Here is a 27,489-nt window from a genome sequence, read left to right on the forward strand (position 1 = left end):
CCCACGAACCGCGAGATCATGACCTAAGCGAAAGTCGGACGCTCAACCAACTAAGCCACCCAGGCGCCCCACATTTTCTGTTTTCTTAAAAATTAAAAAAAAATTTTTAAATGTTTATTTCTGAGAGAGAGAGAGAGAGACAGAGACAAAGTGCAAGCTGGGGAGGGGCAGAGAGAAACAAGGAGACAGAATCCGAGGCAGGCTCCAGGTTCTGAGCTGTCAGCACAGAGCCCGATGCAGGGTTCGAACCCATTAACCGTGAGATCATGACCTGAGCCAAAGTTGGATGCTCAACCGACTGAGCCACCCAGGTGCCCCTCATTTTCTGTTTTCTTATGGTCTGTGTTCAGGTTCTTTAAAACCTGGAGGCTGGATAGGTAGTGAAACATAATTTCTTTTGCCATTATGGCCATGTAATTTCTTGTTTAAGTTTACTTACTATTTTGAGGGTGTGGGGAGGGGCAGAATGAGAGGGAGAGAGAAAATCCCCAGCAGGTTCTGTGTGGAGCCCCATGTGGGGCTCGGTCTCACGAATCATGAGATGATGACCTGAGCTGAAATCAAGAGTTGGGTGCTTAACCAACTGAGCCACCCAAGCGCCCTACATTTATTTTATAGAGTCTAATAAGTGTTGAAAATAGTACTGTGTATATTGTTCCTGGCTTTCCTGTGAATGGTTCTAGAGTTTCCCCTTTAACTGTGTATTTTTAAATATAAAAAATATTTCAGAAAAATATATACTAACATTAGTTATATATGGGTGGTTTGATATACATAATTTTCACTTTGTTCTTCTTATTTTCTGTGCTGCCTGCATTACAAATATACATTTTACTCTATGTGAAAAAGGTGGTGGGTGTTTTTTTTTTAAAAAAGTGAGAACTATATATGCTATTTACTAATAAAGTAGTGCATAGTTCCACTGTTGCTTTATAAAGAGGCTTCTTCTCAAACATCACTTTGCTTTTGACTAGGGTCTAGGGACTAACAATAGCTTTTCTCTTCAACCTGCTGTTTTAGGCTTTCTGAAATAAGACATTTGGGAGTACATAATTTTGTGGGATTCTTCCCCCTTTGGCCCATTTTTTCCCCTCAGGTTTTCATAGGACATATGATTAGAGCATATAATATAGAGACCAGGATCACATCTCTTTTACATTATGCTTTACATAAGCATTTGAGATACTTACTTGCCCAGCTTTTTTTTTAATTGGTATAATTAAGACAATTACTTGTATTAATTTAGTATTTGTTGGGTCTGTGTCAAGCTGCTGGAAAAATAGTAAAAATAGATCTGGTTCTTTCCCTTGTAGACTATGCCCATTGGTAAAGAAATTCCAGTATTCCACTTTTTTTGACTTATTAACACTTCCATGTGGATTAACCTGAAAATACCAGTACAAAGTAGTAGTATGAATCTTTGGGATTGTCCTGCCAGAGAAGTGGAGAGATGTGATCCTGAGATGAGTTTCAATACAGTTTTCCTTGTCACTTCTTTGTTACTCAAAACATTCTAGTTCTTGTGGCCCCCTATTCCTACTAGGACTCTGTCTTTAGTCTTTATATTCCCTGGGATTTGATTCATTAAATGAGGTGGATGTTAAACTCTATTTTTCCAGCTTACTGTCCAGTAAGTGAATTATAATTTCTTCGGAGTCTAATCCTAGTTCTGTTTGTTAGGGCCCAAGTGAATATCTGCTTGGCCTTTTGTGAATTAGAGAGGTCAACATAATTGATTGTTTTCCTCCATCTTTTCATTTTCCTCAACTCTTAACTAGATAAATACTCTACCTGTGCTCTTAATTTGACAGATTGTTATCTGTTATTAGAGAAAGGAGTTTCAACAAACTACGGGCTATGTGTTTTAAAATTATTAGTCGTAGAACCATTGCAGATATTTCCCATTGACTTTAATGGTAGTCCTCTGTAGAAGAAGGACAGAATGACTTGAGAACCCAGAAAAATGTGTTAACCAAGTGAATCTTTTTCCTTTTCATTTCAGTTGGAAAGACATCCTTGATCACTAGATTCATGTATGACAGTTTTGACAACACCTACCAGGTATTTTATTTTTGCCAACTTATTGATTGTCTCTTTTTGTGTTAGAGGTAATACTTAAGGACTTTTTAAAAATTCATATTTACATAACACTTTCTGTAATCTGTAAAATGCTATATAAATACAAAGTATAACTGATTTTGCTCATTGTCCTCAGTCTTTTCACTTGATTTCTTTATCTCCTCTTCTAGAGTCCTTCCAAAAGATTATCGGAAATTACCATCTGGGATAGAAGTAGGAGTGATTGTAGATATTGTCTTATGTGGTTCAAGCCTAGGATTCTGTGACCTTTTGATCTATAGTCAAAGTCAAGAATAAATGAATAATGTAATTAGAATCATTAACAGAAGGAGATTTGGGAAATTCACAAATATGTGGAAACTAAACAGCAAATTCCCAAATAACCAGTGAGTCAAGGGGAAAAAAACACCAGAGAAATTAGAACATATTTTGAGATAAATGGAAAAAAACCCCAGAACCTCAGCATACCAGAATTTATATGATACAGCTGAAGCAGAGCTATAAAGAAAAGAAGAAATATATTAAATCAGTAATTTAACCTTGTGCCTTAAGAAACTAGAAAAGTAAACTAAACCTCAAAAAAGCAAAGGACACATGACAAAGAACTGTTATCTAAAACATACAAAACTCTTAAAATCACATAGTAGTGAAGAATTAATAACTCTTCACATTTTGACATGTTTTGATAAATGTGTACACGTTTGAAGCAACACCTACAATCAAGATTAACAACCTTTCCATTATCACAAAAAGGAATTTGTTTTTAATTAAGCCTTTTTTTTAACAACCATAAAGGTCATAGAACAGAAATGATTCATACATAAATCTGAACCAAATACTATAGGCTAAAAAATATGAATTAGGGTCAGAGTCTTGGGCTAAAGGCTTACTAGCTAGAGCCTATTTAGAGTTCTGGATGTTTCTAAAGGATTTTGTTACACTCATGGTCTCAGTGAAATTGAGATATTTCAAGCATACCTGAAAGTACCATTGTTTTTTCTTCATGCTGCTGTTCAGTCAGACATAAATAAGAGTAGTGATGTTGACATAAGTGTAGTGATATTGATAGAATTTGACAGATAAGGAAGGATTTTGATTCTCTGTGGGAAAGTTATTGCTAATGAAGCTAAAATATCATTGTACTTTGGCATTAACAGGAGAGGCTTATTGACAGTGTGAGTTACAAGTTTTTATAACAATTGAGTACAGCCCTAGAGATTCTTTTAGTTCAGCTCTAACAAGAAAGTTTGGACAATAAAGTACCCTGAGCCTTTATTTAGTGAAATCAGCTTGACAATATATTAAGTATTATCTTTGAATATGAAGAAGTGATCTTCTGTAGTTAGCTGCCAACTTAGTTATCAGGTGAAGAGTTCTTCAGTGAATCATTTGAAGATTCCCTACACACACCCCATCACACACACAACAGAAAGACTTCTGAAATGAATAATTAAAGGGCTAGTCTCATTGCTAGAAATTTATTATTGGGCTTATATGAGCCTGTGTAATGTATATATCAAACTTAGTTTAAGTGAAGTTTTATTTTACAAAGATGATAAGTTTTATGTAGTTAATAATTCATGTTCTCTATATGATTCCTTTGCACTGAAATAATTTCATTTAAAAAGAAGGAAATTGACCCAAAGAGCCCTTAATTGACCAACATTTAGGCACTATGTCAAAGTAAAACAAAAAACCTGTTCTTTCTTTTTTTTTTTTTTTTAATTTTTTTTTTTTTTAATGTTTTATTTATTTCTAGGAGAGAGATAGAGACAGCATGAGCAGGGGAGGGTCAGAGAGAGAGGGAATCACAGACTCTGAAACAGGCTCCAGGCTCTGAGCTGGCAGTCAGCACAGAGCCCGACGTGGGGCTCGAACCCACGAACCGCGAGATCACGACCTAAGCGAAAGTCGGACGCTTAACCGACTAACCCACCCAGGCGCCCCAAAACCTGTTCTTTCTAAGTAGAGAGTCTGGAATTGATTTCTCTTAAAGTTGTTCTTATTCACCACTAATTTTCTTTATCCAGTAATAACCCCACAGATTTTCTTTTTTGTTTGTTTTAGATTCATTTGTTTATTTGAGAAAGACTATATTGCTCAGACTAACTTCTGAGATTACTTAGAATTTAGAGAGTTTCTTATTCCAAAGGCTGTTACAAAATGACCATAAACATAAATTCACCTTCTTGGTAGACAGGCCATCTGTGCCATCTGTCATGGAAACCTCAATATTGAATGCCCAACCTACACAAACCTAAATATGTTGATAGGCCAAATTCTGTCCTCCGTCACTGCTTCCCTCATATTTGATGGAGCTCTGAGTGCTGATCTGACAATACCAGACTCTATGGGTGTCCTATCCCTGCATCCACTTCTCTCTGGCCACATATGCTCCTGTTACCTCTGCTGAGAAAGGCTACCATAAACAGATTTCTGTCACAGAGATCACTAATGCATGCTTTGAACCAGCCAACCAGATGGTGAATTATGATCCTCACCATGGTTAATACATGGTTTGCAGGGCACCAGGATGGCTCAGTTGGTTGGTTAAGCTTTCAACTTCAGCTCAGGTTGTGATCTTGTGGTTTGGAGTTTGAGCCCTGCATCAGGCGCTGTGTGGACAGCCCAGAGCCTGGAGCCCATGTCAGATTCTGTGTCCCCCTCTCTCTGCCCTCCCCTGTTCATTCTCATTCTCTCTCTCTCTCTCTCTCTCTCTCTGTCTCTCTCTGTCAAAAATAAACATTAAAAAGAAATTAGAAAAAAAAAAAAAGCATGGCTTGCTGCCTGTGGCACTGTGACAACATGGTTCCCAAAGATGTCAGTGCCTCCATTGCCACCATCAAGACCAAAGGTACAATCTAGCTTATGGACTGGTGCCCCACTGGCTTCAAAGTTGGCATTAATTACCAGCCTCCCACTGTGGTATCTGTGGAGACCTCGCCAAAGTACAGTGAGCTGTGTGTATACTGAGCAACACCACAGCCATTGCTGAGGCCTGGGCTCACCTGGACCACAAGTTTGACCTGATGTATGCCAAGCACGCCTTTATTCACTGGTATGTGAATGAGGGCATGGATGAAGATGAATTTTCTGAAGCCTCTGAGAACATGGCTACCCTTGAGAACGATATGAAGAGGTTGGTGTGGATTCAGTTTACGGAGAACATGAAGAAGAAGGAGAGGAGTACTAAAGTTAAAATGTCACAAAAGTGTTCCTTTTACAGGGAAACTTATACTCTTTTAAACATTAAAAAGCTGTGCTCTAATCAGTTTAATTTGTATGTATCAGTGTATACTTTTCATATACAATTACTGATCTGTGCTTTAAAACATAATGCTTTGTTACAACCCCAGATGTCCATTTCTCTGATGGATTTGAATAAAGTATTCCATCTTAACTGGGGAAAAAAACCCCATAAATTCAGGGTGGTGTAGTTTAAAATACTGAAACATTTAAAACAAGTGAATTCTTCCAGGAAGGCAGTGGTGATCAAATACATCCTTAACCTCTTTAAGTTAAAGCTTTAAATTATTCTACACAAAATTCTAGTTTGTTACCATTAGAAATAAAATCTGCACCCGACACCCGCCCTCCACCGATGGACTGCTTTTCTCATCCAGTGTTTGATTTCTTATTTTCTTTAATTTTTAAGACTTTTTTTTTTCTCCTTCCAGAAATATTGTCATCTTATGGGGGATAGGAGGAGAACGGTTCCTTTTTTCAAACTATGCCAAGAACACTTAATATGAAATCTACCTCTAATCAGATTTTTAAGTACAATACGGTACTATATATATGCACAATGATCTCTAGAATTTATTCACCTGGCATAAGTAAAATTTTATGCCTGTTATAATGACTCATTTCTGAAACCGACAGATTGTGCATAGTTTCTGTTCTAAGTAATGTGGCACAAAGATATCTACGGGGAAAGTACACACACATACATAAATATACACATACATAAATATATATATAAACATATGTAGTAATGGGATGGTTACCTTTCTAAAATGAAACCCATATCAGCGTCCTCCTCCTTCATTCTTTTTACTTATCTCTGTTAGTCAATGTTAGATAGACTCTTCATTAACTTGTCCACTCTTTTCTTTCTTTATTCTAGTCTTTGCCTTTCTCAACTCTTATTCTTGATCCCATTTTCTCCTGCTAGGGAAAGCAGCAGCCAGGCAACAGAACTTTGTATGTTTGGACCACAAAGGAAGCTGATTATTATTGCTTGGTCAGAGGAATACTTGTTTTCCTTACCTAATTACTTTTGGTTAGGAAAACTCAGATTCCTTACGGAAAATCAAGATGTTGATGGGTCTCAACCGTGTGTGGTATCAGTATAGGTGATAAACCACTATGTAGGAAGGTAGCCAGACAGAATAATAGTTTGCATTTGTAGTATTTTATAAAATTGCTCTTGGGGCAAATAAACAATATTCTGGGTAGAGAGCATTCAAATACAAATAATCTAAACTATTGATATAATGATGCTGATATATTTAGGCAAGTCATTGTTCAGTCTTGAATTGTGTGCTCCCACAGTAAAAATACTCAGTTCAATTTTTTTCTTTTACAAAGTAGACTTTCCTAACCCCTTGAATTAATTAACACTTAAAATAATGTGCAGCTATAAATTAAGGTATGTGGGAGAATTTTTTCTAACCTTTGGTTTCTTCTACAAATACTGTGTTCTGAATTTCTATAAAGAAGATGAGTGAGAGGCAGCACTAGTGTCTCATCCCTCTTTTAGGAAAGTTTGAATTAGTTCCACATCAGTAACATTTAAGTTGCTGGAATAGGTGATAATAATGTTTACTTTCCCAGCCATTCTTTCTATTTTTCCTGCTGTTGGCTTAATTCCTGTGGCTGATCAACTTCTTTGCCATAGTAGCTCTGCTTAGAATAAAATTAACTGAAAAGAAGAGCAGGCAGGAACAGCCTATGCTTTTCAGGTTAATTTTGACCTTTATGAGTTCAATGAATGAATGATGTCCCAAAACTAGGATAGTGCAGTGGAAGAAGGAGATTATTGTACATTTTATCATAAAGTCTTACTTTGTGTTAATTTTAAAAATATTTGTGTGTGTTGACTATGAGATCTGAGAATGCGTATTTCTGTTTGTAGCCATTAAAATTAGTTTTGGCTATTTATAACAAACACAGAATAACATTAGTAAATGATAGGAGAATTTTTTTCATGTAAAAGAAGTTTAGAGGTAGAGTAGTCCAGGGCTTGTGTGGTAGCCCCATGTTCATCTGGGACTAAAATGCCTTCTAACTTTAATCAGATCTAGTATATGATCTCCTTGTAGAGATTGCTTCATGGTTACTGAATGATTCCTGGAGTTCTGGATGTGGTATCCACATCCAGGCAGGAAGAAGGAGGAAAGGAAAAATACTAAGAATGCACCTCTCAACTAATCAACCCCATTTTAAGCTCAAAGAAGGCTGGTAAATGTAGTCTTTTTAATGGGAGAAGTATGGATTTGAATAAATGTTTGATTGTCTTAATAAGAAGAGGGGAAAATGGGATGGATATTTGCGTAGACAGCTGCCTCTACCACATTATCTGATTAAATGGGGTTCTACTAGTGAGATTTCTTAAATGTAGCCCAGTACCATTTCTATATATTCCTCAGGTTTGTCAGTTAGATGCTTTTGCAAAATAATTGAAATTTATAAACCCAATATTCCAGCCTATAAGAGAACAGGATACACATTTTTAGACTAAATGTCATAGATGAAATTATATATAGAGAGAGAGGTACTTGAAATACGTAGTCACATTGTTTAGGACAAAGGAGAAACACTAACTTGCTTGCGTGCTTGCTTGCGTGCTTGTTTGCTTTCTTAGTAGTGGTGTATAATTGAAATCTACAAGGCACTGCTCAAAAAAAAAAAAAAAAATTAAAGAAGACCTAAATAAGAGGAGAGACATCCTAGGCAAAGGGATTGGAAGACTTAATATTAAGATGTCAATACTAAATACTCGAATAAGTCTGCAGATTCAGTCCAATCCTTATCAGATTTCTACTGCCATTTGTGTAGAAATGAAAAAGTCAATTCTAATTTGCAAAAGCCAAAAATAGTTTTGAAAAAGAACAATAATAATTGGAGGACTCATTCTGATTTCAAAAAATTTTTTAATGTTTTTAAATTTTTTTAAAAAATGTTTTATTTATTTCTGAGAGAGAGAGAGACAGTGTGTAGGGGGGAGGGGGCGGTCAGAGAGAGAGGGAGATACAGAATCTGAAACAGACTCCAGGCTCTGAGCTAGCTGTCAGCACAGAGCCCGATGAAGGGCTCGAACCCATGAACCATGAGATCATGTCCTGAGCTGAAGTCAGATGCTTATCTGACTGATTCACCCAGGCGCCCCCAAAATTTTTTAATGTTTATTTTATTTTTGAGTGAGGCAGAGTGGAAGCAGGGTAGGGGCAGAGATGGGGGAGACACAGAATCCATAGCAGGCTCACAAGCCATGAGATCATGACTTGATCTGAAGTTGGTGCTTAATTGACTGAGCCACCCAGGTGCCCCCCAATTTCAAAAATAACTACAAAGCTACGGTAATCAAAACAAGATAGACATAAAGACCAATGGAATAGATTTGAGAGGTCATGAATTAATCCATATGTCTGTTGACAACTGATTTTCAATTAAGTCATCAGGCCCAACCTATAGAATGGGAGGAAATATTTGAAAATTATATATCTGATAAGGGCTTGATATCTAGAATATGTAAAGAACTCTTATAATTCAATAATAATATGACACACTCAGTTTAAAAATTGGTAAGGGACTTGAATGGACATTTCTTCCGAGAGGATGCACAAATGACCAGTAAGCACATGAAAAGATTCTCAACGTTATTAGTCACTAGAGAACCTTTAATCAAAATCACAAAAAGATTCCGTTTCCTACCATCTAGGTTGAGTATTATACATTTAAAAAGAGAGAAAATAACAGGTGCTGGCAAGGATGTGGAAACATTGGAACCTTCATACGTTGCTATTGGAAATTTAAAATGATGCGCCCACTGTGGGAAGACAGTCTGGCATTTCCTCACAGAGTTTAAATAGAATTATCATAAGGCTCAGCAATTCCACTGTTAAGTATATACTGAGGAATAACTCACAGTAGCCAAAGGATAGAAACAACCCATGTCCAACAGTAGATGAATAGATAAAGAAATTTTGGTATATCCATACATTGTAATAAGTTATTGCTTAATGGGGCACAGAGTTTCTGTTTGGGGTTAAAAAAAGTGTTAAAAATAGATAGTGTTGACAGTTGTACATCATTGTGGATGTAATCAGTACCATGGAATTGTACACTTAACATGGTCAAAATGTCACATTTTATGATACATATTTTACCACAATTTAAAAGAAATCTGTCTTTAAAAAATATATGAGGGTCAGGAGTGCCTGGGTGGCTCAATTGATTAAGTGTCCTACTTCGGCTCATGGTTTGTGGGCTTGAGTCCTGCATCAGGCTCTGCTCTGACAGTGCAGAGTCTGTTTGGGATTCGCTCTCGCTCTCGCTCTCTCTCTCTGCCTCCCATTTGTGTTTTCTCTTTATCTCAGAATATATAAATGAACTTAAATTATATATATATGTATATATGTATGTATTACATGTATATATAAGTTTATATTTTATATATTTATACCTTTATTTATATAACATATATGGTTATATGTTATGTATATTTTTATATATATATATAAAATCAGTGTCAATGTAGGTTCATCACCTGTAACAAAGGTACCACTTTGGTGGGGGATGTTGATAATAGGGGGTGTTATGCATATGTGGGGGTGCTGGGCGTATATGGGAAATCTCCATACCTTTCAGTTTTGCTATGAACCTAAAACTGCTCCCAAAAAATAGTATTTTAAAAAATGGTTAAGGGGCTCCTGGGTGGCTCAGTCGGTTAAGCATCTGACTTTGGCTCAGGTCGTGATCTCACAGTTTGTGGGTTTGGGCCCCGCGTCGGGCTCTGTGCTGATAGCTAGCTTGGAGCCTGGAGCCTGCTTCGGATTCTTTGTCTCCGTCTCTCTCTGACCCTGCCCTGCTCACACTGTCTCTCTCTCTCTCTCTCTCTCTCTCTCTCAGAAATAAATAAAACATTAAAAAAATTTTTTTTTAATTTAAAAAAATAAAAAATGGTCAAGATGATTAATTTTGTGTATTTTACCACAATTTAAAATTTTATAGATATAAGTATATATAAAGAGAAGTAAGTGTAAATATGTATGAATCACTATATATCGGAAAAAGCTGGGCTTTTCTCCCAGCTCTACAGCAGAAGCTTTGTTCCCCATTTTTTTTAAGTTTAAAATTTTATTTTTTTAAATTTTTTAAAAAATATTTTTATGTAATAAAAAGTAAAAGTCCTTGTCCAACCATCCATGTAGGTTGTCTGTCTGTCTGTCTCTCATGCCCGTCACTCAAGTTAAGGGGGAAGAAAGAAACGGGGGCCCAAGTCTGAGGTTATAAATAATAGAAAATAAAAGATCTTCTGTCTTCAGTGGGGGATACATGAGAGGATGGGAGGGCAAGATGGGGTGGGGACAAGTTTTTTGATTTCTCTGAATCCCCAGTATTATTAACTATAAAATGATTAATATAGGGATGATAGTAGCTACCCTTGCAGAGATGTATGATGGTTAGAGATGATCACGTAAAGGGCCTAAAAGAATCCCATTAATACATAGCGTGTGCTCAATAGGTAGAAACCATTATTACTGAAAATTTTGTTCATTTGTACTTGACTATGATGTGTTTATTCCTATTATTCTTCTACAGTCATAAGTATCATTTGAACCATAAGCTGCTGACTGCCATTAAACTATTATTTAACTTTTTTGTTTTGTTTTACAGGCAACAATTGGTATTGACTTTTTATCAAAAACAATGTACTTGGAGGATCGAACAGTGAGTAATGTTTTCAGTGTGCAATTTTCTGCAGCACTCCAGGATAGAAAACTGATGAAAGGTGTAATCAGTAATTGTCATCATAAGAAGTTCTTAGCAAAGTTGACAAAGTTAGTGTACAAGCTTTGAGAAAAACTGTTATTACAGAGTGGTAGTGCTTAGCATTCTGACGTAGTCCCCAAGTAAAATGCAAAGGGAAGAGAAGGCCAAATTATTTGGAAAGTCCTGAAGGGCCCCTAGGCTTGTTAAATAAAATTTGTCCTCCTGATTTGGAAAAATGATAACAAATAGCATTGAGGTAATGAAAAGTACTTTCATCAAGAAATTAAGCCTGCTAAATAAAGCCTTTTTGAGGTGCTATTCTTGAAGCATTCAGAAATAATGCATTTGAATCTCACATCACTTATGAATTTCAAGATTTTATCAGAATATGATGTATACTGAAGTGACTGTGGATGGAAGAAGTAATATGTGTTTATTTGTTGGATTTAGACTCCTGTCTTTTGGAATGCTTCCTTTAAGCACAGTGTATTCCAGCCCATTGTCCTTGGAAGAGATTCCTATCAACTAAGCAGTGACTGTCTTAAATGCATTATTTCAGACCTAGACCCCCCAAAAATTATTATGTCTCTAATGCTATTTCCTATAAGTGTGTGGGTTTTTCTTTTATGTTTTAATATATAGCATGTCATTTCCTAAATTTTGAAAGCTTAGAAATTGCTTTATAATGTTACAATAATACTTGTTTTCAGGCTTTTCTTCCTCAAATGTACATGTGAAAAAGTAAGAAAATAAAAAAAAATTACAGAGTTGCAAAAGATATTTCTCCTTTTTTGTTAGGTTATTTATAATGTTCTGGGAAGAAACATGTGAGAAACATAAGCACAGTAGTCAAAGACCCAGTTTCTGGACTCAATAGAAAAGAAACACTTTTAACTTCAGAGAGGCTTTCGGAGAAGCATTCATTCCTTTACTCTGATAGTCAGGGCTGCTTGTTGACGTTTACCTTCATTTTTCCCTTTTATGCTTACTATTTGAACATCAACAGAATCTACTTTTTGCTGTCTGGAAGGCATAAGATTCAAAGAGAGGATATAGGGAGTGAAAAAAAGGAAGCTATATTTCTGATTCTGTGAAATAATCTCCCTTTGCCATTTTTAAGTCATGTACCTTCAAAGCAAGCAAATTTTTAATATCATTCTCTTTTGAAGAAGGAAAGGATTTTTGTGTTATTTTCATTCTTCACATCCTTGCAACCTTTTGCATGCGTCTGCTTTTTACCTCCTTCCCACCTTCCCCCTTTTAAAAACATCATTTCTTTTTTCTTTTTAGTATGAGTTTGGTTTTTTTTTTTTTTTTTATTTATTTTTTCCCATCCCACAGATCAGGCTGCAGCTGTGGGATACTGCGGGTCAGGAACGTTTCCGTAGCCTCATTCCCAGTTACATCCGTGATTCTGCTGCAGCCGTAGTAGTTTACGATATCACAAGTAGGTATTTTGCAACGGGTTGACCTTTCTTATTTTTCTTGCTTGTTTGACTGATTTTGTTGTTAGGTACGATTGCAATTATGGGACACAGCAGGTCAAGAGCGGTTCAGGAGCTTGATTCCTAGCTACATTCGTGACTCCACTGTGGCAGTTGTTGTTTATGATATCACAAGTGAGTGGGGGGAATTATGCATTTCTAATCTTCTTTCAACCTTTAGCTTAGCTGCATGCATGTTCTTGTCTTGTGCTTGTTTTCTATACTAGCATGTAAAAATGAGTTTGGTCATAGCAAACCTTATAGACCAGCTAGGTCAGAAATATTCGCTTTGGTGTATGTACCAATATGCTTTACTTCCACTGTGCCAGGGGTTTTTTTTGCCATCGAAATTTTCCTTCAGATCTAATCATGAATTCTCTCCAAGGCTTTCTTAGTATCCTGTTATCCCTAAGTCACACCATAATTATGATTGGAAGAATGTCTCCTTTTTCATTTAACTTGATCTTAGATTTCTCTAAAATAAAATAATCTGCATTTAAGTCTCTTGCCAAAATTTTCAAATTCTCCAAGGCTTTCTGTTGAGGCTATTAAAAGCTTCTGCTAGCCAACTTTTCTCTGCTTTCCACTTCCAGCCATCCTCTCTCTATAGAGGAAGGCAGAGAAAACATGTAATGTGCAGTTTTCTATATTCATTTTCATTTGAATCACATCTGGATTCTGTGACTGACTTTGTTGCTAACAAATTACACTTTCATTTCTCTCTGAGAAGAAATTTTAAATGGGAGACTAAAACAAGTAATAATCTTCCCTTTTCTTTTCCCTAAAGACTGAATAATGTCTTTGGCATTATAAGTGCCTGTAAATTTTCCACAGAATATGGTGACTGACAGGGAAATACTCTCTGATTAAAATTGTCTTTGTAAATTGGTTTATTATATGAATCTGGCAATATTAAGCCATCATTCCATATAGTGGTCCATAATATATAGGAAAGCCAGAATAGTGTCACATCTTAGACTTATTTCAAAAAGAGTGTTATATATACAAACTATTGATTTGACTTAGTGATACTCTTACTATACATTTTTGCATATATGTTAGAAGTCCTATCTACTTAACAATAAATGCAATGGCAGAATTATAAGTTACAGGTTTGCATTCAGAGACTTTTTGGGGGTGGGGTAGATGCTATATGCAATCTTCCTTTTCTTGAAGCTTTACTTTGGGTTGCTACTTGTTTAAAACAATGTATGTTCATTGTGCATTGACAAGTTTTGCAGCTTAAAAATGTTTGTGCTTACTTTAACCGAATCAAGTGAAACCTGGTGTCTTTTTCTTTAAAAATTATGCACATGTGGTTAAAATATTAGTAAACTGTTCTTTGGAGCTGATGTAAAAAGTATTGAAGTATACTACTTAGAATTGGGTGCTAGGAAAGACGGGTTTTGTTACAAGTGATTCTGGTGCATTAAACTAATAAACTTCAAGTTAAAGTGATCACAAACTGAATAAGCATTGCAAACAGAGTGATGTGAAGAGCTATTTAAAGCTTTACAAATTTTCTGGATGTATTGGGATTTACTGGCTGACATACTTTTGGAGATGCTTTCTTTGTCATGTTGGGTATGTGTAAGTAATCAAAAAGACATTGTGGCAATATGACACCATATTATCTGCCATAGCTGTCCTTAAATTTTTAAAATCTTTTTTTTTTTAATTACATATAGGACATTGCATTCATTTGGTCATATTCAAAAATTTTATACTATAAAAGGAACCTTGAGGACTTTATTTTTGTGATTTGTCATTGACAGTTGTACTCAGATAAAATGGAGTTATGTTGCAGGCACATTAAAAGTGGGTCCTAATGTGCCACCCCCTCCAACTTCCAGAGTTTGTTTTTGTTTTTGTTTTTTTAGTCTTATCAGTTGGAGAGGCTTTGCAGTAACACTAATCTCTCTGTCTACCCTTCTATACCAGATGTTAACTCATTCCAGCAAACTACAAAGTGGATTGATGATGTCAGAACAGAAAGAGGAAGTGATGTTATCATCATGCTAGTAGGAAATAAAACAGATCTTGCTGACAAGAGGTATAGAGTGATTTTTATGTGTATCGAATGTTTGATTTCTTTCTTAAACAACCTGTTATTTTTATTAATGAAGAATTGTTTTGAGAGGAGACATGTTTAATTCTTAAGTTTATACCCCCCTTTTCTTCACTGTGAGAACCTGACATATAAATGTAAACATTGAACATTTCCTTAAAGGAAAATGAGCTTTTTTTGTTTTGTGTAAGCCCATGTGTAAATAGCTTTTGTGCAAGATTGTTTACACATGAGGGAAAAAAGATTGTTTACACATGAAGCTGGTAACTATTTTGCATTTTTTAGGCCTCATAAACATGAGCAGTAATCTGTTAAAGGACAAAATGTTTGAAGAAACTAATCCTGTCTTTAAAAATTATTCATAATGATTAAATGCACACTCTTTTGGTAGACTTCTTGTAAATATTCATTATAATTCAGTGGTGTAGTTTTTTTTTTCTTTTTTAAAGTTGTATGGTTGAACTGGACTGTGTAGTTGAACTGAATAGCCTGATTGTGATACCTTAGTCAAATGAGCAAAGCAATATTCAAGTCACAGGATGCAAAATTATTAACATTCACTGTAGAGCCCATGGCTTGAATATCTGCCTTCAGCATTGTAAGTACTCTATTGGATATTCTTTCTGCTTTAAGTAGTCTTGACCATTTTGCTTAATAGTAGAAGCTTTTACTCTTGCTGTTTGTTTATTCATGAGATGGATATTGAAATTCGGGCATTGAACTTGTACTATTAATTAAAATGTTGCAAAGAAATCCAGTATGTTCAAAGGCTTGTGGAAATGTTAAGTCCATTTCTTCCCATGGTACTTCATTTGGAATTGGTAGTATAGTGACAGAAAAGTTTTTCTTGATGTAAAAGTAAACTCAGTGTGATCATCTTTCCTTTATGAAAATAATTGGACATCAGTCGGCATTATAAATTTTCACTGTTTTATTTATTTACACTATGAGAATTTGAAGATGATGTAGGTATATATTCTTCTAGTAGAGAGTCCCTAGTACTTTTATTTTCTTTTTTAATGTTTATTTTGAGAGAGAGAGTGAGAGCGTGCATGTGCATGCAGGAGAGGGACAGAAAGAGAGAGGGAGAGAGAATCCCAAGCAGGCTCCATGCTGACAGCATTCAGGGCTCCATGCCATTAACTGTTGAGATCATGACCTGAGCTGAAACGAAGAGTTGGATGCTTAACTGACTGAGCCACCCAGGTGTCCCTCTAATACTTTTATTTTTATAAGGAAAATTATATATCTGAATTGTTTTGTTATAATAGGTAGAATTTGCAAAAAGCATGAGTATGTCATCTATTCCTATATTGTGTAATATTTCATTTGAGTACACAAGTACTAGAAACTTATACTTAATTTTTTCTTAAAGGTAATATTTGTCCATTGGTTTGGAATTACTACCTTTCTCAGCAGTTTTTGCCAGACTATCACCCTTCGGCTGTTAACATTTTTTAAGAATTAAAGCCTTATTCATTCCACTAAATTAATTTTAAAATGAGTAAAATATTTAAATGTTTTTAAAAAAAGAATCAGAAGAAAAATCTTTTGGTAGTGAGTGGGTGGCCTCATGACATGAGGAAAGCCTGGGTGGTTCAAGTCGGTTAAGCATCTGACTTTGGCTCAGGTCATGATCTCACCATTCGTGAGCCCACGTTGGGCTCTGTACTGACAGCTCAGAGCCTGGAGCCTCCTTTGGATTCTGTCTCACTCTCTTTGCCCATTCCCTGCTCTCATTCTGTCTCACTCTGTCTCTCAGAAACAAACATTAAAAAATAGTGTTTTTAATAAAAAAATTTTTTAGGAAAAAAAATCATGATATGAAACCCTAAAGCCATAAGGGATCAGTTAAGTCTGAATGTCATTAATATAAACATCATAATCACCTATTAGATCAGCCGTTATTCAGAAGATTGATAATACACAGTATTGACAAGCATTTAATAAACAACTCTTCATATACCGAAAACATAACTAATATATTGGGATGAAGCAGTTTAACAGTATTAGAATTGAAAATACTCATGGACTCAAAGCCACTTCCAGTAATTACACAGACATACCTGCAAAAATGTGTGTGTGTGTGTGTGTGGGAAATGAACATAAAAGAATGTTTACTTCAACATTATTTGTAATATTAAAGAAATCAAAATCAATTTAAATGTCCATCACTAGCAGTAGCATTTTATAAATGAAGTACTTGTAGCTACTAGGAAGAATGAGAGGAATTTATTCATGTCTAACACATGAAGCTTAAAAAAATGACTTGATCACATGATATTCTTTGTGTTAAAAAATGGTAGATATGTTTTATCTTTTATTCCCTTTTTTAAATTTTTTAAAATGTTTTATTTATTTCTGAGAGACAGACAGTGTGAGCAGGGGAGGGTCAGAGAGAGACGGAGACACAGAATCCAAAACAGGCTTCAGGCTCTGAGCTGGCTGTCAGCACAGAACCCGATGTGGGGCTCGAACCCACGAACCCTGAGATCATGACCTGAGCCGAAGTCGGATGCTTAACTGACTGAGCCACCCAGTCGCCCCTCTTTTATTCTTTTAGAATAAATCTGCATAAGCATACATAGGACTTAACTGTCTCTACATCTTTGAGAAGGGAGTAGGATTTGGAGGACTTTAATGCTAATGATTGGCCTTTTCAAAAATTACTTTGGTAATCGGGAGAAAAAGTTGTAATAAAAGTTAAATGTCTTTATCACATTGAGAATTTGTTGTGTGTAAAAACTTGGAGAAAAGACCAGAGTGTATATCTGTTTTCAGTGTTTCAAAACAAGCTCTTTGATGCTCAGTACTTTCTGTCCCCTGTAGCTCAGTTATTCCCAAATGTTTCAAATTTGAGAATCAGTAGGTAAATATGGCTTATTAGACCCTCTTTTAAGATTCTGGCTATAAAGGATCATGGTCAACTTTTTAAGTTAGGGTTTCTTTTTACTTTATTTAAGTTTTAGTTAACATACTGTGCAGTAGTGGTTTCACGAGTTAAATTTTGGGGTTTTAGATCCTACTTTTAGATGCTGTGATTCAATTCATTTAGAATGGGACCCTTAAATGTATGTTTTAAGGAAGCTTCCTAGCTGATTCCAGCAAAATCAAACCACAGTTGGGACCATTGCTATAGCTAACCTTCAACCATTTGATTAGGGTGACTACTAGTTCTAAAACTAGGAAGAATTTCTCTCTGGAATCTTTTACATGTAGGATAGTCATTCACTCATAATCATCTATTCAGAGGTATATTGAGTACCACTTCTGTTTCAGAAGATGCTACTCTAGGGTAGACAAGTCTTCAAGGAACTTTTATTTCAGAAATTGAACCAGGCAAATAAATAAGTAAAAAAAAAAAACAAAAAACCCTAAAAAAAACCCCAAAAGAATGCATAGTGTGTTTGATAATGATAACATGCTAAGAGTAAAAAATAAAGCAGAGAAAAGAAATATGAAATGTCAAGTATGAGTTTAAAATATTAGATGGGGTAGCATCTTCACTGAGAAAATAACTGGTGACTTGAGTAAATACTCTAAAGAAGCAAGGGAATCAACTATACAGATATCTTGAGGAGGAAAAGTCTAAGCTGATGGCCCAGAAAATGCAAAATCCCTGAGTTGGGAATACATTTTGTTTATTTGAAGAACAGCAAGGAATCCTATATAGCTGGTGAGAATGATGGAAGGTGTAGTAGGCAGTGAGGCTAAAAAAAATATCTTTTTTGAAAAAGATAATAAAGGCCAAGTCAAATAGGGCAAAGACTCTGAATGAGATTAGAAGGTTCAAGCAGAAGAGTAACTTTTCATAAATCATTGTTTGCTCTGTGGAAAATATGTAAGAGTAGAAGTGAGGAGGGTAATCCAGACTGTAATCAAAGCAAAAAATGATGAAGACTTGGATCAGGATAATGGTAGCATGTATGGTGATCAGTGATCAAATTCAGATACATTTTGAAGAAAGAACTGTTAAAAGATAATACTCATGCGGGGCGTCCAGGTGGCTTAGTCGGTTAAGCGTCCGACGTTCGCTCAGGTCATTATCTCGCGGTTCGTGGGTTTGAGCCCCGCGTCGGGCTCTGTGCTGACTGCCAGCTCAGAGCCTGGAGGCTGTTTCAGAGTCTGTCGCTCCCTTTCTCTCTGACCCTCCCCTGCTCATGCTGTCTCTCTCTCTCCTAGAAATAAATAAAACATTAAAAAAATTAAAAAAAAAAAGATATACTCATGCAATGGATAGAATACATAATGATGGACAGGATATGGGGTATGGGAGAAGGAGGAGTCAAGAATGATGCCTAGATTCTTGACCTGAGTAACTGTTATTAACTGAGGTAGGAAGAGACTTCGTAAGAGGTGGTTTGGAATGGAATATTATGACTTCAGTTTTGGTCATTTTAAATTTAGAATTGCGAATAGATAACCTTATTATGTAATTAGATGTCAGGTAGGCAATTGGATATATGAGTCTGGAGTTGAGAGCAGCAGTCCAGTCTAGATAAATAAGTTTGGGATTAATCAGCACGTAGATGGTATTTAAAACCACAAGACTGCATGGGATTACCAAGGGAGTAATTGTAAATAGAAAAGAGCTCCAAAGAATAAATTTTTAGGGCATCTGGTAGAATTGTTTTAAAGAAATTCATAATGTTGGGATGCCTATGTGGCTCAGTCAGTTAAGTATTTGACTCTTGATTTTGGCTAAGGTCATGAGCTCATGGTATGTGAGATGGAGCCCCATGTCGAGCTCTACACTGACAGCACGGAGTCTGCTTGGGATTCTCTCTTCACCCCCATCTCTCTCAAAATAAGTAAACATTAAAAAAAACACACTTGATATATTTAGGGCTAAAGGTCTATAAATTGTCAACTGATTTTCCATTTTGTGTGTTTTAAATTTACACATACACACACACACACACACAAATACATAAATACATAGAAATGAGAGGATAAAACAAGCAGATGTAGTAAAACATCAACAGGTAGATTATTATATAAGAGAATTTCTGTGTTCTCTTTACTTAGAATACTCATTTTCTTCTTTTCCTGTACTAGAGAGTGGAGGATTTCTAGCATAATATTTTGTAGACTAAAAGAGAGTGGAATCTAGTACAAAGATTTAAGTTTGGAGAGTAAGGACAGTTTCTTCCATAGTAGCAGGACTAGAAGTAAAATATAAGGGCACACACACATAGATTGGTGGATAGATGTGGTGAGAGCGTATGGAAATTTTCTTGTATTGCTTTGGTTTTCTGTGTTGTAGGAAGCAGAGTTTGTCAGCTGATATTTTAGAATCACTTAGTTAGAATACTTGGATATTTATTAAACACCTATTTGCCAGCTAGGCACTAGGAATACCAAGACAAATGACATAATCCTTAAAGAGCATATTACAATTTGAGACACACTGCTAATTATAATGTATCACCAAATGCCCTATGAAATGTATCAAGAGAATTTAACATACATGTTTTTTGACTCCCTTCATAGAAATCCACAAAATCTATCCTAACGAAAAGATCTGGCACAAAAAGAGACACATAGATGAATGGAACAGGATAAAGAGCCCAAAAATAAACCCGTATTTATATGGACAATTAATCTATGACCAGAGAGGCAAGAATATACAGTAGGGAAAAGATAGTTACTTCAATAGATGGTGCTTGAGGAACTGGCAACAACATGCAAAAAAATTAAACTTGGGTATTTTCTAACACCATACACAAAAATAAACTCAAAATGGATTAAAGTCCTATATGTGAGACCTGAAACCATAAAAATCTTATTAGAGAGCAGAGGTGGTAATTTCTCTGACATCAGCCATAGCAATATTTTTCTAGATATGTCTCATAAGGCAAGGGAAACAAAACAAAAATAAATTATTGGGACTTCATCAAAATAAAAAGATTTTGCACAGCAAAGGAAACCATCAAGAAAACAAAAAAGACAACTTATGGAATGGGAGAAGATATTGCAAATGATGTATCTGGTAAGGGGTTAATATCTAAGGATATAGAGAACTCACACCACTCAACATCAAAAAACAAAAACAAAGAATCCAATCCAATTAAAAAAATGGGCAGAGGATATGAATAGACATTTTTGCAAAGAAGACATAACAGATGGTCAACAGACACGTTTTCTGATGCTCAGTGTCCCTCATAATCAAGGAACTGCAAATCAAAATCACAGTAAGCTATCACCTCACACCTGTTACAATGACTAAAAGCAAGAAGAGAAGAAACAAGTATTGGTGAGGATATGGAGAAAAAAGGAACCCTTGTGCACAGTTGGTGGAAATGTAAATTTGTTTAGCCATTGTGGAAAACAGTATGGAGTTTCCTCAAAAAATTAAAAATAGAAATACCATATGATCCAAAAATTCCACTGTTGGGTATTTACCCAGGGAAAAGAAAAACACCAATTCAAAACAATATATGCATCCCTATGTTTGTTGCAGAATTATTTGTAATGGCCAAGACATGGAAGCAACCTAAGTGTCCATCAGTAAATGAATGGATAAGGAAAATGTGATACACACACACACACACACACACACACACAGCCATAAAAAAAGATGAGATCATGCATTTGAGACATAGATAGACCTACATGGTATCATGCTAAGTGAAATAAATCAGACTGAGAAAGACAAATACCATATGACTCTATTCATAAATGGAATCTAAAAAATGAATAAACCAACAGCAAAATCAGATCTATAAATACAGAGAACAAATTGAAGGCTGTCAGAAGAGAGGGGAGGAGGTTAGGCAAAATGGGTTGAAGGGGAGAGGGAGATATATTACTCTGCTTACAGAATGAAGAAGCTACAGGAATGCAAGTCAGAGCATAAGAATATAGTCAATGTTATTGTAATAGCAATGTATGGGGACAGATGGTAGCTCTACTTGTAGTGAACATAGCATAAAGTATAAACTTGTCAAATCACTAAGATGTACGCTTGAAACTAAGGTAACATTGTGTGTCAACGATACTTAAAAATTTTTAAAGTTAATGAAATCAGTGAGGATTTTTCTGTAGTTCAAATCTAAGTGTTTACTAGTAAGTTGTTATTTTGTAATTTATCTATATTAGAAAGGTAATGTAAAATTATAATAAAGAAATTTCTGCATAAAAAAAGATCCACAGTGTATAAGATATTATTATGCACAAAGATACTTATAGCAAAATTTTTTACACTAGTATAAGATTTGAAAAAAAACCTTACATTTTAAACAGTTTGAAAGCGATTACATAATATAATTTATTATAGCAAATTGATAAATTGGTCATAAAATATTATTTTACATGAAGTTTCTTTTTTTTTTTTACTTTTTTTTTTACATGAAGTTTCTAATCATAAGATTGAATGCTTATGATCTAATACTATGAGAAAAGAGCAGGCTATTAAGATTTTAAAAACAAAAATATTACAGAATGAGCTCAGTCAAGTAAAAGCAAATCATTAAAAAATGTCTTTTTTTTTTATAATGTTTTTTATTTATTTCTAGGAGAGAGAGAGAGAGAGAGAGAGAGAGACAGCGTGAGCAGGGGAGGGTCAGAGAGAGAGGGAGTCACAGACTGAAACAGGCTCCAGGCTCTGAGCTGGCAGTCAGCACAGAGCCCGACGCGGGGCCCGAACCCGCGAACCGCGAGATCATGACCTAAGCGAAAGTCGGACGCTTAACCGACTAAGCCACCCAGGCGCCCCTAAAAAATGCCTTTTTAAAAAATTTTAGTTAGGTATAACATACACATGGAAGTACACAAATTTTAAGTGTATTGCAGCTTGAAGAATCTTCAAACTATTCTTACCTGTATAACCAGCACCCATATCAAGAAAAGTTGTTTTCATAGGCACCTGTGTGGCCCAGTAGGTTGTGTCCAACTCTTGGTTTCAGTGCCATGACCTTGCGGTTTTGTGAGTTTGAGCCACATGTTGGGCTCTGTGCTGATGGCATGGAGTCTGCTTGTGATTCTGTCCCACTCTCTCCTTCCCCACTCGTACTGTCTCTCACTCTCTAAAAATAAGTAAATAAACTTAAAAAAAAGAAAAGTTATTTTCAGAATCTTGTTTATACTCTTTATAATACCATCTTGCAAAAAAGAAGAATTTGTTTATCTTTTGAATTTGTTTTACAGGCAAGTATCAATCGAGGAGGGAGAGAGGAAAGCCAAAGAGCTGAATGTTATGTTTATTGAAACAAGTGCAAAAGCAGGATACAATGTAAAACAGGTGAGTGTCCTTGGAGTATGGATTGAGGTTATCATACTGAAAAATGATATTATGAAATAATTGTGGGAGTATCCCCTAGTGTCACATTTTCTTTTGGTTGGTAACAGCAGGCCTCATGAACTAGTAACATATGAAACAGTGAAAAAATATAAATGTGACATAGTTTTTGGAAAAAGAGAAAAGGTTTGCCAAACTTTTCAGACTGTGCATGGGACAACTATTTTATTATGATTGCAAGGTTGTAAACTTAACCGTACCCTCCCTGCATCTTTACTGCATTGTTGTTTCAAGGTAAATTTTTTTTTTTAACTTTAGAGTATAATGACAAAAGAAAGTGACTATTTACTGTAAGAATGGTATTTTGCTTGTGGTTGTGAAAGTATATTCTGGTTACTTTATCCTTAATAACCTGCTGTTGTTTTAACAGTGGTTATAACAGTGGTTATAACAGCAGTGTTTTGGGGGAGCAGGAAAATGAAGAGACCTCACATTTTCAGACTTTTGTAAAAGATGGAGTAGCTGGAAACTGAACTGCTTAATTTTTTAGGGTTGCATATCATATAGAGTAGTAGTCCCAGATTTATAGGACTTTCAAACCAATAAATTGTTTTTTTTATTTCTAGGTGATTAATAGAAAGTTAAAATAAAATCCTATAAACTGAATAAGTTGAGATTTAAGAAAAATTTTATATATTGTTTTCATTTGGGGCACTTTCTTTCCCATCTCTCCTTGCTTGAGATATATGTAAGTAATTTTGAACTGTCACTAATTCCCTCCTTGTAGCATACTATTCCATGGCTCTAAATCTTTGTTCATGGTGTTGTTCTCTTTGCTTAGAATATTCAGTTTCTTTCCTGACTGATAACATATTCATCCTTTTAAGTTTCAGTTTAGATGTCAGCTCTTCAAAGACATTTTTTTGTGACATTCTCTACCATACCATACTTACAGGCTATTCTATTTAGCAGTAAATGATACAGTTTTCTGTGTTTTCTCAGGCCCCTGACCCCTGTGAAATCACGGTCATAGAAGTTACCACGTTATATTGAAAATATTTCTCTCATCAAAATTCTATACCTACCAGTGTCTGTGGAATTTATAAAATGATAAGTAGGGGACTTGGGTCATGATCTCATGGTTTGTGGATTCGAGCACCATGATGGGCTCTTTGCTGACAGCTCAGAATCTAGAGCCTGCTTGAGATTCTGTGTCTCCCTTTCTGTCCTCCTCCCCTGATCATGCTCTGTCTCTGTTTCTCTCTCTCTCTCTCTCAAATAAATAAGCACTTAAAAAAAAAAAATTAAAAAAAAAAAAAAGAAAACAGTGAGTAAATGAACCCAAAAAAGCCACAGATAATTAAACATTTTGAATAATATGAGGTGCCTGTGTGGCTCAGTCAGTTAAGCTTCTGACTTCGGCTCAGGTCATGATCTCACAGTCTGTGGGTTTGAGCCCCACATCAGGCTCTGTGCGGACAGCTCAGATTCTGGGTCTCCCTCTCTCTTTGTCCCTCCCTCCCCACATGCTCTCTCTCTCTCTCAAAAATCTTCAAATTTTTTGAGTGATAGAAGTAATTAGCACTTATCATTTGTCACTGTTCTAGGACAAAGCAGTGGGTAGTCTCATCTACCTTTATTATGGACATTTTGATAAGGATATGAGCTAGTTGCTTATATGTCAAAGTATGGCCTTTTGGGACATCTTTCAGGCTAGGTTAATGTCTAAAGGGATTGCTTTGGCCCTCTAATCCTGACCCTGAGAAGTCTCAGATATTTGGAAGTCTAAAACCTCAGCATATAGGTCACTAGTGATAGCTAGCATCTTGATGATTGTATTTAATTGCTTCCAAGTTTAGATAATTCTCAGGATGTTGAGAAAATGAGATATGCCATTCCTTTGCTATTTTATAAGCATGTAATTTTTTAATGGTTTTATTGAGGCATAATTTCCATACCACAAAATTCACTTGTTTTAAATGAATAATTCAGGGTTTTTTTGTTTTTTTTCTTTTAATTTTTAAAATTTTATTTAAATCCAAGTTAGTTAACATATAGTGTAATAATGATATCAGGAGTAGATTTTAGTGATTCATCACTTACATAGAACACCCATTGCTCATCTCAACAAGTGGCCTCCTTAATTCCCATCACTCATTTATCCCCTCCTCCACCCAACACCCCTCCAGTAACCCTGTTTGTTCTCTGTATTTAAGAATCTCTTATGGTTTGCCTCCCTATCTCTTTTTATCTTATTTTTCCTTCCCTTCCCCTATGTTCATCTGTTTTATTTCTTAAACTCCACATATGAGTGAAATCATGTTATTTATCCTTCTCTGACTGACTGAGCATAACACATTCTAGTTCCATCCACGTTGTTGCAAATGGCAAGATTTCATTCTTTTTGATTGCCAAGTAATATTTCTGTGTGTGTGTGTGTGTGTGTGTGTGTGTGTGTGTGTACATATGTGTACATATGTGTTTATACATATAAACATTGGGGTGCATGTGCCCCAATCAGCATTGTTGTATCCTTTGAATAAATACCTAGTAGTGCAGTTGCTGGGTAGTGCTGTTGTAGGGTAGTTAATTTTAGTCATTCTCGTAGGTGTGAGGTGGTATCCTATTGTGGTTTTGATTTGTATTTCCTTGATAATAAGTGATGTTGAGCAACTGGGGGGTGGTTTTAGGGAATTTATAGCATTGTGCAACCATTACTGCAGTTTGATTTTAGAACTTTTTGAGCATTTGGCACATATTTTTTTCTAAAAGCCTGACCCATACAAACACTAGATATAGCTAGCCAGTGATAATGAAGGGAGAATTTTTTTTACAAAACAATCGTACCCTGAATTTAAAACCTATTTGCTACATTATTATTCCTCCTTATTTATTTTATTTTTATTTTTATTTTTAATTTATTTTAGTGTTTATTTATTTATTCTGAGAGAGTACACGCAATGAACAGGGAAGGGACAGAGAGAAAGAAAGGGAGAGAGAGAATCTCAAGCAAGCTCCATGCTGTCAGTATGGAGCCTCACACGGTGCTTGGTCCCACAAACTGCAAGATCATACTCTGAGCAGAAATCAGGAGTCAGATGGTCAAGTGACTGAGCACCAGGTGCCCCTATTTCTCCTTATTTATACATATCTGTATATGTGATTTTGCTGAAGTGCCTAATTCTATTGGGACTTGATTTTATTATCTTTTAAATACAAATATGATTAAAATTACTGTTTTCAAATTTAGGAAGAGACCTAGCTCTCTTTAATTTTTTTTGTAGCTTCTTTCTTAACTCACAAAAACCATTACTTTGCATTTTATAGGGAGTACCATAGTAATAGAATTTTATTTCAATATTTATAGACCCTTGCTTTGTCATCTTGCATAATTTAGTTAAAACAAAAATCCAGTAGTCATTCCCCCTCTCCTCCACCAATTGAGAGAATGAAACAAAAAAAAAAAAAAAAAAGAAATTAAATCTTATGTTATAAGCACATTTAGGTGCTTAGGTTCAGATTTTCCCCTTTGTCAGTGATTAATCGTATGGAATATATTTCTGTCATGCGGCAAAATTACTAGTTGATTTTAAATATTAGCTAAAAAAATAAATCTCATATGGGTTGCCTTTTCCTTGAATTTGTTTTTATAAAGGAGCTTAAAACTAATCAAATAGGGTATCATTGAAAATATTATTTAAATAACTAGAAATGGAAGAGATGTTTTTTTTCCTTTCAGTTGCACTCACAAATCATGCCAAAGTTTTTTTCTTTTTTTTAACCTACCCTTTTTTTTTTTTTTTAATATTTTTATTTATTTCTAGGAGAGAGAGAGACAGCATGAGCAGGGGAGGGTCAGAGAGAAAGGGAGCGACAGACTCTGAAACAGCCTCCAGGCTCTGAGCTGGCAGTCAGCACAGAGCCCGACGCGGGCCTCGAACCCACGAACCGCGAGATCATGACCTAAGCAAAAGTCGGACGCTCAACCGACTAAGCCACCCAGGCGCCCCTAACCTACCCTTTGATATCACTGGATATATTGGCTATGTGGAAATATTTAAAAAAATTTTTTTTAAGATTTATTTATTTTGAAAGAGAGAGTGAAGGCAGGGCAGGGCCAGAGAGAGGAGGAGAGAGAAAATCCCAAGCAGGCTTTGTACTGTCAGCACAGAGCCCTGTGTGGGCCTCAGATTCATAAACCATAAGATCTGAACCAAAATCAAGAGTGAGTTGCTTAACCAACTCAGCCACCCAGGCACCGTGGAAATATTCAGGTTTTTTAAAATGAAGTCCAAGTCAAATCTACTTACTCCTGACTTTGGGCAGTGAACTTTGTATGTTTGGAGTTCAGTGCTTATATTTGGAAATCTAATGTTTATCATGCCATTGGAAACTTTGGCAGTAGGGGAAAAAACCTTAGTGACAAAAGTTTTCCCTAAGACAGATATTTTTTAAACTCATATAGCATATTGTTGAGATTAGGGATGTATTTTTCCCCCATCCTGCTATCTTTGGTAGAGAGTAGAATACCTGCTATCCAAACAAAGGTAAGAAAGTACAAAGGTTTTTAGAATGGCAGATTGTCCCCAGGAAGATCTCCTAGGATTAAAGACTTGCTTAAT

The 27,489-nt window shown here is 35.6% G+C and overlaps 1 protein-coding gene across 2 annotated transcripts in view; it reads left to right on the forward strand.

Annotated features, from left to right (window-relative positions):
- Window positions 1–27,489, forward strand: part of RAB6A (RAB6A, member RAS oncogene family) — an 84,490-nt gene that overhangs the window by 40,604 nt on the left and 16,397 nt on the right. Inside the window, exons 2-6 of one of the 2 annotated variants that reach the window (XM_039219911.1) lie at window positions 2,003–2,061; window positions 10,981–11,034; window positions 12,418–12,523; window positions 14,502–14,613; window positions 22,777–22,870. In XM_039219911.1, coding sequence (XP_039075842.1) covers window positions 2,003–2,061; window positions 10,981–11,034; window positions 12,418–12,523; window positions 14,502–14,613; window positions 22,777–22,870 — 425 coding nt within the window. Of the gene's footprint in view, window positions 1–2,002; window positions 2,062–10,980; window positions 11,035–12,417; window positions 12,524–12,589; window positions 12,696–14,501; window positions 14,614–22,776; window positions 22,871–27,489 lie in introns of both variants that reach the window. The other variant, XM_039219910.1, reaches the window with a different exon arrangement.

Source organism: Hyaena hyaena, unplaced genomic scaffold (genome assembly GCF_003009895.1).
Source record: "Hyaena hyaena isolate Hyena2069 unplaced genomic scaffold, ASM300989v1 scaffold_848, whole genome shotgun sequence".
Lineage (NCBI taxonomy): Eukaryota > Metazoa > Chordata > Mammalia > Carnivora > Hyaenidae > Hyaena > Hyaena hyaena.